The sequence below is a fragment of the Mustela nivalis genome, assembly GCF_964662115.1.
Source record: "Mustela nivalis genome assembly, chromosome: 5".
In the NCBI taxonomy this organism is placed as follows: Eukaryota; Metazoa; Chordata; class Mammalia; order Carnivora; family Mustelidae; genus Mustela; species Mustela nivalis.
Window position 1 is genome coordinate 135,291,622 of NC_139024.1, and position 16,737 is coordinate 135,308,358.

Here is a 16,737-nt window from a genome sequence, read left to right on the forward strand (position 1 = left end):
GCTGGGCCCTGGGAGTTGCCCAGCAGCTCACTGCATCCTGGCAAACTACACAGAGCATGTGGGGGTGAGGAGCTTCCTGCCTACCGTAGCATGTGGCAGGGTGGCTGGCAAGAAAGAGCCAATGCCTCTTCTGGAGCCTTTCAAGACAAGAGGTAAAGGTGGGCTGCATCTCTCAGCACTAATTTCTTGGACCTGCCCCCATTACACCCTGGCTCATTGCTGTAAAGCAGCTCACATTTACGAGCACTTGTTGGAGGTCAGACGTGTGCCAAGCACCTTAGAAAATAATATAAATACAAAATGATGATGGCAATGATCACAGCTAAGATACTATATTTGGGAAGCGCTGGTCTACCCTGGACTGCGGTGCCAGAGCTGCGACCACGTGGCATCAATGACTTGGAACCTTCATCCATCTGCTGGTCTGCGTGCATGTTTTACCTGTCATGGTACCCTGGGTGCCCTTTTCACTAGAAAATTTTGTTTTTACACTTGTGAGTTTCAAAGAATTTTTTTTCTTAGGTTTTATAGTATTATTTAAAGAAATCAATGTCTTAGCTGCCACTAAACCCTGATATGCCTTTTAAATTTAAGTAAAAAATACAGTAAGATCAACAGGAACCCCAGTCCTTTACCATGTGTCAGTCCCCCAGACCTAATCCAAAGCCCTCCCTGCCGCTGCTTCCCGCCAGGTGTCCTCCTAGCTGGGGCAGGTGGGACGGCGCCTGGTGGAGGCTAAAAGCCCAGCTCTTATAGGAGCCTGAGCCTCCAGGTGGCTGTGCCTATCCTTTCCCCAGGCCTCCAGCACCCCCCAAGGGGCCAGCAGACAGCCTCGGGGGCCTTTGTGCGCTGAGGTGAGAGGAGGTGAGTGGGAGGTCACCAGACCTCACAGAGGATCCCCTGGGGCAACAGTGCTCCCTCCCAGGGCCAGGGCCCCCAGTGGTCAGAGACAAGAGACAGAAGCTCAGGGAAGGCAGGAGACTGCAATGCATGTGGTCAGAGTGGCCTGGGTTCCAGGGCCAGCTGGGTGACCTCAGTTTTGTCATCTGTACAGTGTGGTAACTCAGTAAGAAGACTGGATAACCTATTATTTGTACCGAGCTTGCAATGTGTGCGACATGAACATGGTATTAGCATTTGTTCAATAAATAAGTGCCCTTGAATTCCAAAACAAGCAAGGCCCTGGTCTAGGTACAGCAAGGGAAGGAAGTGGAAGGACTTGCCTAAAAGATAGAAGGAAGACCTGCCCACTCCATCCTGCTTTGGGAAACGATTTCATTCTTTGCTTCTTAACACCCTGCTGGAGGGAGCAGGAGGTCCAGAAATACACAGGGCTCCTGCAGGAGCGCGGTGATGTCCAGGCCCAGCTGGCAGGCAAGGCTGCAGGGAGTGTGGCGGGGAGGAGCCCAGAAGGGGAGCAGTGCACAGTTTGGGCAGCTGTCCCTGATGAGCGGCTCCCCAGCAGGTGGCCCTTCTTCATCCCTTACTGCTAGCTCCCTGCTGCGGCCGCCCAGGTCCTTCTGATGCAGTCAGCACGAGCCGGGCTCCGGAGGAAAATGCACTTGTCCCTCACTCACTGCGGTTTCTCTGCTGGAGGACCTCCTACAGGTGGGGCTGGGGCTGGGGCCCAGCACCAGGACGCTAACAGGTAGGGGCTTTCTTCCTGTCCCCGGCACCGCAGAAAAGGAAGCCCAATTAAGGAGCCTTCTCTGCTCCAGTGAGCACTTACAGCTGGGACACAAACTTCTTGCCAGAAACCGCGTTTCCATTAGTGACCAGTCAGCGCAACACAGCGACGCATGTATTCTGTACACGACCCACGACAAGGTCTCATACTCATGCGTGAAGGGGGTGTTGGGGCAGGGGGAGGCAGTGAGAGAACGACAAAGAGTAATTTATTAAAAAAAAAAAAGTCCCAACATTCACTTTTTCCCCCTAAACATCTCTCTATCCAAGAGTGGGGTTTTTCAACCTTGGCTAAGCATCAGTCCTCTGGGGAGTTTAAAGAAAAAAACCGAGCTGCCCGGGTCATACTCCCAACCTAGCGTGTTCAGTTGTTTTTTCCCTGCCATCAGCCAGCTGAAAGCTTAAGTTACACGTGGTTCTCAAAGGCCTAGTGGACTCGTCAGGAGCAGGGGCGGACAACTTCCCGGAATGGACCAGAGAGTAAATATTGGGCTTGGCAGGCCAACGAGACTGTTGTATCCTCCTCAGCTCTGCCACTGTGGCATGAAAACAGCCCGAGATGACACATATAATCATGCGGGCATGACTCTGCTCCAGTGACATTTTTTTTTTTTACTAAAACAGATGGCGACCAGATTTGGTCCATGGACTCTGGTCTCTGCCCATCCCTAATCTAGAGGAGATAAGGGGGCTTTCCTAAATCACTCCTTGACTATCTCCGCAGTTCCCCCTCCCAACACAAGAATACTTCTTTTGCAAATCTCTCCATAAGAATCCTATCAAAATACCCCAGCAAGCAGGCCTCTGGCCAGACTGATGGAAGGTAGGTTCTCGGAGCAGGGGAAAGTGCACTCGGGGACTCACTCTACTCTCTCTTGCCCATTTTTGTGTGTGTTTCAACATTTCCCAGGATACCCGGTTTAAAAGGTGAGATTTTATAAAAGAGGAAAATGCCCTCACCGAAAAGAAATGCAAGCTGAAACGAACCAGAAGCTGCCCCCAGTTGTTTGTGTCCCTTGGCTCCCCCCACCGGGGGGCGCGCCCTTCAGGAAGAGAAAGTGTTGGCAGAAGCAGCAGGTGGTGAAGCCCGCGGGGAGGATACTCACGACCAGTAGAGCAGCATGAGCAGGAAGGGACAGATGATGAGGGCCTGGAGGACCTTCCAGTCCCGGCACAGGGCGGCCAGCCCGGGCATGAGGAACTGCCCTGCCATGGCCACGAAGCTCGCCACCATCGTGATCATGAACCGTTTTCCGGGGGGGCACAGCTCTATGCCTGGAACACAGAAGGGACAAGAGAGACGTGAGCGCCCTGCCCCGTAGCCCGGAAGAGCCACAGGGGCACCGGGGTCAGTGAACCTTCTCAAACAACCAAGCACTGTAAAATTGAATTGTAAATTTGCTGGCCGCCACGAGAGCTCCACGCCGTACGTCAATGTTGAGATCCTTGTTTTTACAGCTGGATGAGTTGGGGCCTGAACTGGGAAGGGAGAGATGGTTGCTCAAGGTCACGGAGCGAGTCAGCGGCAAAAGAACATTGTAATTCACAGTCGCTAAGCCCAGGAACCAGGAAACGCTGCTTCGTGTGTGGGGTGGTGTGCGCACGGCACAGCCCCACTTTCTCTGCTCTCGGGGTGCTACCGAGCTTGCTGGAGGCCAGGATTCCTCTCGTACCCACCTGCTGCCATTCCCTCCCCGGACGATGCTTTGTTAGGGGACCCCCTCGACCTCTGGACAGAGCTCCGGAACGTCCGTCCGCTCACTCCCGCCACCTGCACCCTTCCTCCTTCTAGTCCTGACTCCCGGCCTCCTTTGCAACTGTGAGTTCCAGACAATCTCTCTGCATTGTGAGGCCAAGACAGACCAAGTGGCATCACGGTTAATCTAGTTGAACAAGACAAAACACCCTTCCCCCCACCCAAAAAAAAAACAATCCATAAGGCAGTTTTGGACTATGTAGTAAGCTTTTCCTCTCTGCTGGAATTCTGCAGCCTACTCTGACAAGGTGGTGTTGCACGACCCCTTCTCTGTCCCAGTGAGACACACATCTCCTCTGGCAGAGGCAAGTCCAATTCATGTTCAGAGCTTCAAGACAGCATGGCTGTCTGCCTTCCATAAATGTCTCCTGGAAGGAGGGACACCATGGTTCCCCTTGCTGGCAAGAATCTATGCTCTTAATTTGACCTTGAGTAAAAAAAGACTTGAGACGGTCACAAAACCTTCAGCCGTAGCACCCGAGCACCAGCCAGTACAGACCCAGAAAGTGAATTCCTATCATCATTGTCCTCCACTCTAGAACCTACGCTGAGTTTGATACATTTCCCCCCTATGGGGCACGTCGGTTTGTTTGTTAGTTATCTTCTATAACATGCAGTATTCCCAAAAGCTTGCTTTAAAAAAATAGAAGAAGTAGAGTTAAAATGACTTTCTAAAAAAGAAGAGGGACCCTTGGGAGAGAATACGTTTTATGCCTGTTTTCAGAGACTGAGGATGGTGACTGCAGCCGATGGACTGCTGTTGTCTCGTACAAAAGGCCGTACGGAGGGGAGCAGGTTGGAGGGGAACACAGACACATTACACTTGGCCATATGGACAGAATCAGCCCTAACAAGGGCAGGCCCCACGCCCGCCGATCTCCACACCACTCTACTGGCTGGAAAGAATACCACCGTCATCAGAACTTTCACTGCTACTTGGCCACAAACACACAGATGACCATCACGGCGCTGGGCAAGTGGGAGAGAAAGCCGGCCTCGCTGCCTATCGCTTATAAAGGACGTTTTGCCATTTAATTAAGAAAACAGGATGAAGCAGCCCTCTCCCAGCCATTTACTGCGACACGGTTCCTTTCCTTTCGATGAGCACAGGCTGGGTTCACTTAAACAATCACTTCCTAGTGGGATGCGGGTATTCGCTCCAGATCTGGCATTTCGGCTCTTAAAAATAACGGGTCAGGGTCTTTACAGAAAAGACCAACCAGCGCAGGTGCTAGCTTCCACTTGGTAGGCACAACGGGTAGAGTCGCCACGGAAACCAGCAATGGGGCTCGAGCCAGGATGAGTTTGCCGCTTGGGGCTCAGCTCAGGCTGGTCTCAGAAGAGGAAATGCAGCCCTAGGCCACCCAGGTAAGCTTTAAACAGAGCCAGAGGGATGCCGTTCAAACAGCACGACGGCTTCACGTCAGCGGGCTGGCAGGTGTAGCGGGCACGGCTCGCAGCCTGGATTTGCTCTTCCCTGCCTCTCTCTCTGATTCTGTGGAAGTGTGAGACCCTTCAGGACGTCTCATCCCACACACTAGTCTACACTTCGTATCGTCACACGCAGGATCCCAAGGCAACTTCTCCAGCGAGGGTGTGGGTTTGTGGAGGCCAAAGGAAAGTCATCCCTTGAGGAGCAAATGATTCCGCTGTCTGACTTCCGACCACGCCCCCTATGACATATGTCAGCGTTCCTGTCGACATGACAGTGATTAACTGTCATAGTTTCTCTCCCGCAGGGTTCTCGTGTCCCTCTCCCACAGGTGGGTGGAGGGCTTCTCTAATTCCTCGTGAGGTGCTGAAGTTTCTGTGTCACCTGAGAGCTTCTTAGAGATGCAGGATCTCAGGCTCCACTCGGACCTCCAGAATCAGCTTCTGCATTTTGGCAAGATCCCCAGGTGACTCATTGCAAGGCACAGGCTCACGGTACTTCCCCCAGTGGTTACCCCCACCCATAGTGCGAGAAACGTTTTTGCCTCCCAGATACAATATCTGAGAACTGAGTACGTAACATCATTTCTAGAGCTCTCCACTCCTGCTTTTGCAAGGAATGTTAGCGGAGATTTTACTTTATTTCGCCAGGTAGAAAATTGGATGAGCACTCTACCGATCTTAGCATTACTCTAATATCTCAGCATTCCTGCTGGGGCGAAGGAAAACACAGGGATCTGATGGAAGGACACAGGTATGACACTTGCATGTAATGACCTTTCTGCCTGGACTCACCAGAAATCCCTTCCAACTGCCCCAAATCCACTGTTCTGAAGGTGGCTATAAAGATGTTTAAAAAAAAAAAAAAAGCAATTATCAAAGAACCGCAGGCACTTTAGGCTTGCCATTAATCACATGTTCCTTTTGGATGATGAGAAATCAGTTTTCCTGAAGTGGAAGAGAGGAAGAAATACAGCAGAGCATTAAAGCCTTGAGTCCTGGCATCCGGTAGCGGGGGACAGGGACGGCAGGTAGATGGGTCCGCCCACAGAGGGCCTGTTCCTGGGCTCTGCGAACAGGAGCACTCGGTGAGGGGTTCACACACCATGGAGATGTCTACAGCCACGAGGCCAGGGCCACTGGTCTTGGTCTTGAAAGGTAGGAGGGAAGCCTGGGTGGCTCGGAGGATAATGAATACATGAATAAATGAATGAAGTGGCTGCCTTTGGCTCGGTTCATGATCCCAGGGGCCTGGAATCGAGTCCTGCATCGGGCCCCTTGCTCAGCAGGGAGTCTGCTTCTCTCTCTCCCTGTCACTCCCCCTGCTTGTGCTCTCTCTTCCTCTCTCTGACGAATAAATGAATAAAATCTTGAAAGGCAGGGAAACCTGGCCACAGCAGGGAATGGTGTCCTCAGAGGCACTGCTTCCTCAGGACCTGAGGATCATGGAGAACAGGCCACCCCCAGGCGGGCTTCCACAGCTCTGCACAGCCAGCTGGTCAGTAGCACTGGGGGCTGCCTGGGAGGCATGCTCTGTCCAGCACTCCTCACAGCCACTTTCGTGGGAGGCCCGCCCTAAAGTCATCTTAGCAGGTTTTCACTCACAGGCAGCAACTACTCCCCTTCCTTATGTAAAACAATTAAGTCTCTCTCTCTCTCTCTCTCACACACACACACACACACACACACACACACACACATCCTCCTCCTCATCATCTTAGGTGAGGCATTGTAGATTCAAATGTGACAAGCCTGGATTCTGGTGCCAAACAGCCTGTGGTTGACTCTGTCCCCAGCACTTACAAGCTTGTTTTGGTCATCTGTGAGTTCTGTGTCTCAGTTCCGTCATCTGTAAAATGGGCTATTGTGAGCATTAAATAAGCACAGAGTGGCTGCATATAGAAAATGTGATATGTTGGCTTTCTGAAGTAATAATATGGACTATTATCATATATAATGATACAATTATTGCCAAGTCACTCTTTGGTCTCATTTGACCTCATTATTGATCTGATCTGGTAAATTTCAGAGTAGGACTGAAAGAGTGTGCGCTGGCTCAGCCTGCATAGCATGTGACCCTTCATCTCTGGGTTGTGAGTTTGAACTCCACATTGGGTGTAGAGATTCCTTTAAAAAATATATAAATGAGGGCTGCCTGGGTGCCTCAGTGGGTTAAGCCTCTGCCTGTGGCTCAGGTCATGATCTCAGGGTCCTGGGATTGAGCCCCGCATCGGGCTCTCTGCTCAGTGGGGAGCCTGCTTTCTCCTCTCTCTCTGCCGGCCACTCTGCCTACTTGTGATCTCTCTCTCTCTCTCTCTGTCAAATAAATAAATAAATAAAATCTTAAAATATATATAAAGTCTGAACAAGAGAACCTATAATGACACTCTACACTCTTTCTTCACCATATATTTTCTTTCTCGGAGATTCTCTCAGGCCTAGCAACAATTCATCAGTTAAAAAAACAGAACCAAGGGAATCCAAGAAAACCACATCAGAAATCCCTACTCTTAAATGATTTTTCCCTTAATGCCCTAATGGAGAAGGCTGAAAAGCTACTCTTCCCAGCTTGATAGACGTGGACGGTAAGCAGAGGAATTGCAGAACGTTATGAGTCAAGCAGGGAATGATGCCTTGGCAGAGGCAATGGGCCTGCAGAAGGGGGTGGGGACCAGGTACACAGGCAGCCCGACGCCCCTCTGCCATGTCTGTTGGAAACCTGGTGCTGGGGCGGGAGATCTTTTCAGGGGCTGTAACTCTGGAGAAATTCATTTTTCAGAAGCTTTTGGATCCTTACAAATTTCCTGGAGGACAAGAAGCATGCTGGCCGGTTGAGCCATTCCAGGTGAGGGAGGACAAAGACCCAAGGGGAACTGGGTCATCACGGCGTGGGGCACGTTAACCAGCCCACAGCTGCTCCACAGAAGGAGGGTGTGTGGGTCACCGTGATGGGTCAACTAGGTTCTAGGCTAGATTCTCAGGGAGTCAATCAACAGTAATCTAGGTGTTGCTATTAAAGCTCACAATCAGTTGACTTGAAGTAAGGGCGATTATCCTAGATGATCTTGGCGAGCCTGACTCAATCAGTAGCAAGGCCTTACAAAACAAAGCTGAGGCCTCCCTGAGGAAAAAAGAGAACATCCCGCCTGTGGATGGCAGCTTCCTTCACCCTGCGCCCGAGTGCCGGCCCGTCCTTCCTGTCAGCCTGCCCTCCGCGTTTCCAATCTGCGTAACCTGCTCCCGAGACTGTGTAAGCCTATTCCTTGAGGAACATCCCTTCCTGTGTATCTCCTCTGCTTCTGTTCCTCTAGGTGAGCCTGGATATAGAGGTCGGACTTCTTTGCTCACATGAGGTCGCACAGGTTCCCCCATGAGGTCCCGTCTCTGAAGCTGCGGCCCCAGCCGGCCACCTGGCCTTCCCACAGCACCGCCAGTATGGACGGACATCCCGTACCCTGTCTCCCCTTCCAGGCCAGACTGAACCTGCCTCCCCAGCCTCATCTGAACCGAAGCCTGTGAAGGTAGCATCATCATTCTACTCTCCTGGGTAAGCACATTGATGGCCCTTAGATGGGTTCCCCGGACTGGATGACAAAGTGGCACTGGGGACAGGCCAGGGCACGCAGTGTGAGCACCCTCCATCAGAGACAAGCCAGGCAGAGGAAAGTTTTAGAGTTGGGGGTGGGGGCAAGACCTAAGAATTAACCCTCAGAGTTCAGAGAGGATTTCGTTAATTCTGCACTCAGAAGGAAACACCACGATGGCTTTTATCTTCGTTTCAGGAGCAAGAGGCCAGGGAGAAGATGCTTTGTCCTGCTGACCGCCTCCCCACCAGGGAGTTGAGGGTCAGTCTGCAGAGGGAACAAACATCTCGCTAAGGGCCCATCCAGCTTGGACTTTCCACAAACCCACAGGAGGAATGAAGAGCCTTTACATGCAGGTGCATCAAACTTTAAACACTGCCACTCAGAGTGATGGCATCAGAGCATAAGTAGCTGAAACCAGCCATGGGGTCTGAATGGTTTATAAGGGTGCAGGCCCTCAAGGGTGGGTCCAGGTGGCTCTAACCCTTGAATCCAGCTCCCCTGGGACCTCTGAACTGGGAGCTCCCCAGTGCAGCTGCTACGAACCCCACAGGCTGGTTCCAGGATGCCTCTGGGGGAACCTGGCTGATCAGGAGACACTACAGGCAGAGCCTAGATGTCAGGTGACAGCTACAAAGTGAAGTTCTTCTAGAAAACACCCCAAACGTCCATCAAGAGGTTCAACATATGCAATTGCCTCCTTTGGTGGAAACGTTCTGCCTTCTCATTCAGGCATAAATGTGTCATCACATTCAGCCTGATGGGATTTAAAAGCCGACAGTTTAGGGGACCTGGGTGGCTCCGTTGGTTAAGCCACTGCCTTCAGCTCAGGTCATGATCCTGGACTGCTGAGATCGAGTCCTGCCTTTGGCTCCCAGCTGGGCAGGGAATCTGCTTCTCTCTCTGACCTTTTCCCCTTTCATGCTCTCTCTCACTCTCTCTCACATAAATAAATAAATAAATAAATAAATAAATAAATAAATAAATAAAATCTAAAAAAATAAAAAAAAAAATAAAAGCCTACAGGTTAGCTGGTATGCAACACCAAATAATAACTTTAGAAACTGCCGATACAGTTTACTTAGAAACAAAACACCCTGTTCAGGTCGAGTGGAGTCTCCAAGGATCTGTGCACTCAGTACTGGGTAAGGCAGTCAGCAGGACAAAGACCTGACCTCCTGCTCAGGCCCCCTCGGGGGTGTGCGGCGCTGTTGGACCAGAGGCGCTCAGTGTGTTGAGAAGATTCCAGGCAAGGAGCGCTGTTGAGAAGATTCCAGGCAAGGAGCGCTGGGTGAGAGACAAAGCTATGCGCTGGCCTCAGACAAGCTCACCCATGCACTGGCGTCTGAGGGATCTGCTGGCAGGAAACAGTCTTCTCCCACCTCGCAGCTCTCCCAGCACACTTACCTCACTGTGCACTGGATTTGGGAATTATGATTGTTTAAGAAAAAAAAAAAACAAAACCCACTTTGGGACCAGGCTTAAAAAGACATGTCCCATCCTTCTAGAATATGTAAGTGAATAAAACACAGCCGTATTCTTTCTTACAGTATGTTTCAAAAACTGTCTGCTGTTGAAATCTGTATTTTCTTGGGATTGCTAAATGCTCCCAGCTCTTCTGATGTGAGCCTACAGGATTTTTCTGGATCCGAGCTGGCCAGTAGGGAAGGGACATATGGAGTCAGCCGACCGCACTGACACCAGAGAACGAGGAAGTGCGCCCTGCCCGGGGAGCTCGGTTGAGGCCCAGGGATGGGGGACAGTGCGGTGCAATTCCTCCCCTGCCTCTTTCAGGCCGGGTGAAGCTACTCACCCTCTTTATGCTCCTGTCCTGTCCTCTGTGAAGGACACAGTAACTGTGCCCACACAGCATATCTAGCTGCTGTGGAAGGCTTCCCACTTGCTGTTGTCCTTACAGACCTCAGGCCGTTTCCGCAAGGCTTTCCGTGGGCACGTGTCACCAAGACACTAACTCCAGTGAATTCAGTTCTTCCACAAGGGACCTAAACTACCCTGTGCTTTAGGCAAAACTTGGTCAGAATGGACCCAAACCATGTGGTATGACATACAAGCCCCGTAGGATAGGATTCTTATTTCTCAACAGCCTCTGCAAGCCAGGGGAAGCTGACAAGGCTACCTGGGAAGAAGAGTCTCTTGTGGGCAGGGCCTTCGCCCAGCCGAGGTTGTGAGACGTCAGCTGTCCCTCTTGTCCTGCCTCTCAGGGCCCCCTTGCAGAGCTTCATGGTAGCCATGAAGCCCATGCCCAGGCCTGCCTCTTCCTCTCTCACTAATTCACACAGTAGATTCTAAGGAAGAAAGCAGAGAGGCCTGAAGTGAGGAGAAATAGGCCTGTAAGTGTATAAAAGCACATACTCCAGGGCACCTGGGTGGCTCAGTGGGTTAAGTGTCTGCCTTTAGCTCAGGTCATGATCCCAGGGTCCTGGGATGGAGCCCTGCGTGGGCTCCCTGCCCAGCAGGAAGCCTAGTTCTCCCTCTCCCTCTGCCTCTTCTCCCTACTAATGCTCGTCTGCTCTCTCAGATAAATAAAATCTTTAAATTAAAATAAAAGCACATGCTCCTTCTAACAGTTTGGCACACTTCGATTGTACCCCTCTACTCCATGGGAGCAGCCGGCCCTCACAGCTTCCCGGCTGCATGGTCCTGGGTCACCCTGACTGGACCCAGGACATCTGGCCACACAGGGTGAGTCGTCACTGCGCTGGGCAGAGAGAGGCAAGACCCACTCAGGAAAGGACAGCGTCTCCCCAACACTGTGTTTAAGCACCAAAATTAAATGTGATTCCTGGGATGCCTGGGAAATGAGACCGCGAGCAACACAGGGCTGATGGGCCACCATGCAAGGGGAAAGCCCACGGAGAGGCCGGCGGGGCCCCATGCAAGAACGCAAGCCATTCACAGAGGCCACCTGCCCAAAGTCTCGGTCCTTACACAGGAGCCCGCCCTCCCATCCTCTGGCAGCCCTCCTCTCTTACCAGTCCAACAGCTCAACAGCGCAAAACCGCCCCTGGGAGGAGCGCCTGCTTTCTCCAGGGCGCCCTCCCTCCTCCCGTGGGAGCCCGGTGGTGGCATCACTGCCTGCCTCATTCGGGCACAGACTCCCTCCAGTCTGCCCCGGCGCAGCCTCGCGGTTGCTGCTGCCCACCGGGATGCCACCGGACGCCCCTCCCAGTGGCCCCGGAACCCCCGTGGGTGCCCCCTTACTCCCTTCAGATCCATCAAGGGGCCTCCTGCCTCCCGACACCTGCGAGCCTCTCCCCTCCTCAGGGTACTCGCCCTCCTTCCGGCCAGTCCCCCAGCTGGGCCTGTAAGTGAATGTGCCACTCAATAATTATGGCCCCGGCTGAGACCACAGGGCCCCCAGGATCCTGAAAAACAGCCCTCTGGGCATGTGATTGTGGAATTCCTTATTATAGCAAGAGGGCCCGAAATTGCCAGTCATGTCGACTCAAATAGCATTCAAGGGTATGACTGTGAAAGGTTGCTATTATCAGAACAGCTCTGAATCTTCCCTTCCCCGTGGAAAACTCCCTTTTCCTCCTCATTTAGGACCTGCCAACATAAAGGAACGGTCAGAAGAGTCTGAAAGGCTGTTCCCTCTATTTAGAGAAAGAGAAAATTAGAAAACACAGCCATGGAGATATTTCTTACGAATCACATTCCAGTGTCTTCCAGACACGTGGACATAGGCATTTAAAGCTCAAATGTAGAAATACTGAATTAATGACCAGCTGAGTAACCTATTATAATGTCTCCACTGCTGGCCTGAGTCACCACTCCCACGCACTGTGGGCCAAGCGCTCTGGGAGGCACTTTTCACACATGAAACTCACTTCATCTGCACAGCGACTCTATGATGTAAGGGTTGTTTTTAATACTCATTTTATACAAGAGGACCCTGCAGCTCAGAGTAATTAAGTGACTCGTCCAAGATCACAGAGCTAAGGAAGGAACGAGGTGGGAGTTGAAGCCAGCGCCTCCCCCCACCCCTCCCCTCCCTGCTCCTCCAGCAGGAGCTGTCTTCAAACAGAGCCCTTGGTGGGTACGGACTCTGTTCCTGCCAGAATCTAAGCTCCATGGAGGCCAAGGCTTCTACGCTTTCACTCATCACCCTTTCTCAGAGCCTAGGACAGTGCCTGGCACACAGAAGGGGCTCAGATGTCCCGTCAGATGAAAAGCTGCATAATGCATTCTTCCTGTCTAGATCACTCACTTTACCTATGATCCTCCTTTCTTAGATTCCTACAGTGGGATTGATTGGTGTTACAGCGGCTGAGATCAGTTGGTAAATCTGCAGAAATTAGTCTTACGTGTGAGCTCATAGTGGTCCACACAGTCACAGGCTGATCAAAATTTGGGGACATGTCAACCATAAAGCCCAGTTACCCAATATGAACCATAAAGTTGTTTCCTTTCCAAAAAATAAATTATTTCTACTAATTTACATTTTAAAAAAATAACATTACAATTCCTCAAAAGGAAGGAGGAATGAGGATTTAAATGCTCTGTAATGTTTCTGCTCAGAAACACTGTTTAAAAACCAGTGACTGATGTTCAGTAGGACATGCTTAAGAATTTAAATTAATACTGCTTTTCTTTTTCTTTTTTTTTTTTTGTCTCCTGGTATTTAATAAGAAGAAAAATCCAAGAAGAGAAATGACTTCAAATGCCCGAACGGCCTCAAGTCCACAGTAATCCTTGCAGTTCAGATCTCCTTTTCAAGCTCAGTGAACGCCCAGAGATGCAGAGGGTGTAGTTTTAGGGTCAAGAACACACTTCAAAAGTTACTGTCCAGGTTTTCCAGTTGCCAGTTCCAAAGTAACCATTCTCAAACTTCATTTTCTCCAGTTCTGTCCATGCTACAGATCGAGATCACACTTACTGATTAATTCTTTTTGCATTATTGGATTATGCACTTGAGCCAAAGGAAGACTCCCAGGCTTTGTGATCTGAAACAGCAGGTGCAGCCACAAAGAACAGTCCTAAATTAGTTCCAGCTCTGACTTCCAGCGGCATGCACTTAGCTCCCCAAATGTCCGAGGGCAGAGATTACCCAACATTTATTTCTCATCATCATCATCGCCTATATTGTCATTATTTTATGAGACTGGCAAGGGATCAAGAACTTTGGGGCTGGGTTTATGGTAAATAGAATGTATCACAATGTGAGTTCATAGTATCATTACTTGTAACATGTAGCAATAGTGAATACATTTCACTCTTTGGAATAATTTTCCTAATTCGGGAAGAATTATTAGTGACTTAAGTCTTTCTAAACAGGGCTTTCCTTTTTTCTTATTTTCTCACTTTCCCATCTTCTCTTGTATCTGTACTTTAATAAAAAAAAACCCAACTTTTGCAAGTTTGCATATTTGCGAAGAAGAGAGAAGAGTGTATTCAATCCTCATATACTACCTGCTTAGAGCCAACAATGATGAGTGTTTTGCTTCTCCTCGTTCTTCTGCTTCTTTTCTCTCTTTCCTGTAATATTTTAAATCAAATGCTTGAAATACTGTCATTTTACTTCTAAGCATTAATGTATGTATAGCTCTTTATCAAAAGGACATTTTCTTATGTAAAGACAATACGGTCATCACATCTAAAAAAAAAAACAATAGGGGGGCGCCTGGGTGGCTCAGTGGATTAAGCCGCTGCCTTCGGCTCAGGTCATGATCTCAGGGTCCTGGGATCGAGTCCCGCATCGTGCTCTCTGCTCAGCAGGGAGCCTGCTTCCCTCTATCTCTCTCCCTCTGCCTGCCTCTCCATCTACTTGTGATCTTTCTTTGTCAAATAAATAAATAAAATCTTTAAAAAAAATAAAAAAATAAAAAAAACAATAATTCTTTAATATTGTTTCATATCCAGTCCATATTCAAATTATTCAATTACCTCAAAAAAGTCTCCACCTGGTTGTACTTTTAAAAATCAGGTCTATATGCTGCACATCCTTTAGGTTTCTTTCAAGCTAGAGAAGCCCCTCGCCATCTCCTTCTCCCCCATGACACTGTCCTGGTGAAGAAACCAGAAGGGTTCTGGTCTTATGGGATTACCTTCCCATGGTTCCTTCATAACCTGGACTGGAAAAGCTAGACCTAAGGATCTGGTTGGACTCAAGTCCAATGGTTTAGGGAAGAAGGGTTCATGGGTAGGTCCGCACTTCCTGTCACCTCCCCCATGGGGTGCACCAGCTTCCAATGATGTGAAGATCAATCAACCAGTCCAGTGGGGGCATCTCAGTCTCCTGTTCCGGAATCATCCACTAACATTCCTGCTACTGGTTTTGCCATCCTCTGATGATCAAGGCCCATGTCAGTTACTTCATTAGGGGGTACAAAATGGTGATTTGGTTTTCTAATTTCATCATTCATTTTTTCACCTTGAATTATTTGGCAAAGGACTTAGTTAATTCAGAAGAGGCAGCAGTGTATGATCATGATTGCTCCAGGTGACAGACAATTTCACATATCACGTCACCCTCCCACGGCACTCAGAGCAAAGCAAAGCCTTCCGTAGTTACTCCAGTAAACCTCGTGTGATCTCCACCCCAGCCGCACGCCTAGACCTCATCATCTGCCACTCACCCCTCTTTCACATCACTCTGGCTACACTGGCCTCACTGCTGCACCTCCTGGCTGTCCCCTGTGCCTGGAACCCCATCCAGTCACATGGCTCTCTCCTCCCTCCCTTCAGGTCTCTGCCCAAGGGTCAGTCCACCAGGGGAGTTCAGTCTAGGCTGGATAGCAATCCTCACCCCATCTCATGCCCCAAGTTCTCCCTGAGGACTCCTCACATGCTCTTCCTAGAACCCTGGTTCTCAAGTGTGGACCCAGACTGGCAAAATAAGCATTGCCTGGGACCATAATGGAAACAGAAATTTTAGGGCCCTTTGCCAGACCCAAATCAAATCAGAATCTGGGGTTGAGTCCGGCAAGCTGTGTTAACCAAGCCTGCAGCAGAGTCTGAGGATTCTTAACTTCCAGAACCGCTGCAGTGCCCTTGACAAATATTTCAGATCATTGCATCATTCCCTATCACCCTCTGAGGGGTATCATTATATACCACATCCTATGGTATCATTCCATTTTCAAGGTGACAGAACCTAGGCTTCTGGGCCCCATGCCTGGGGATTTGGACTCAAGGGGATCTGGGGACAGGGTCCCAGAATATGCACTTATAACCAGTCCCAGATGATGTGGGTTCAGGGACCACACTTGGAAAATCATTGCTCTGAATACGTAGGCAGAGTTTTAGACACCTTAAGCCTGAGATCCCATGATCAACGCTCCCTTTGCATCATTAGCATATTAACAATAAAACATAACAAAGCTACTTTTCAGTTCATAACACCTGTTGGCCTATTGGCCTCGGGGTGACTGCATGCTTGCTTTTTTTCTTCCTATCATCAGATATGTGAAAATAGTTTCTCCAAGGCCCAAATGACAAGGCAGGCAGGGGCACGAAATTCCTGGGGTTGCAGAGAAATTCAACTCTCGGTCTATTTCAGATGAAAGGAAACTCAGAGAACACCACGGGTGTCGGCAGAGTCAAATGCCAGGAAGATAAGAAACGGGTGAAACTGAACTGGCCCGAGGGGCGGGGCCTGTGACGAATCAGCAGGTGCTTGCCCAGTTTAAAGGCCTTTAAGTTCAATTAGAAAATACAACACTGTCTGGGTCACACAAAACATGTGTAGGGTCAGGGTCTGGCCACACACTTGCCCGCCTGCAGCCACTGAACCTCACCCAACCTGTTTATTTTGTTCAAGGGGAAAGTAAGGTCATAGAGAGAGTTGGTAGCAGCAGAAGAAAGCATGAATTCCAAGCCTAGGGGTCCCTGGGCTTTACGACATGACCTCCGGAGAATATGGGTCACTTGAATTGCTCCTGGTTTATTTTTAAATGGAGATGACAATAAAAACAAAAATCAAACCTGAAGTGACCTATGTCAGTTAAAATTAGCTCTCTCCTCTGCCACCAAATTGGAAAAACCCTTTGTGCCATATTCAAACTAACAGCATCTCCCAACTAAACAAAGGGTCAGATCAGGCCAACAACTGTGAAGGGATTTTCAAGAAATAGATCTCTGGTGAGGGGATATACTGGCCAGAAGGAATCTAAGTGATTTTCCTCCCACCCTAGTTGTAGTGGAGTGAGCGGGAGATTCTGAGATGGTTTAAGATCCAGTGCCATCTTGCCCCGCGGCCATCTTGTTTCTGACAAGAGTTTGTTCTACTTGGTGCTTGACCTTAGATTTCCTGTCCAT

At 49.8% G+C, this 16,737-nt stretch overlaps 1 protein-coding gene across 2 annotated transcripts in view; it reads right to left on the reverse strand.

The window, feature by feature from the left end:
- SLC22A23 (solute carrier family 22 member 23) overlaps positions 1-16,737 on the reverse strand; it is a 172,130-nt gene that overhangs the window by 43,752 nt on the left and 111,641 nt on the right. For both annotated transcript variants that reach the window (XM_082730877.1, XM_082730878.1), the window contains exon 4: positions 2,793-2,961. In XM_082730877.1, the coding sequence (XP_082587003.1) occupies positions 2,793-2,961 (169 nt within the window). The remainder of the gene's footprint in view (positions 1-2,792; positions 2,962-16,737) is intronic.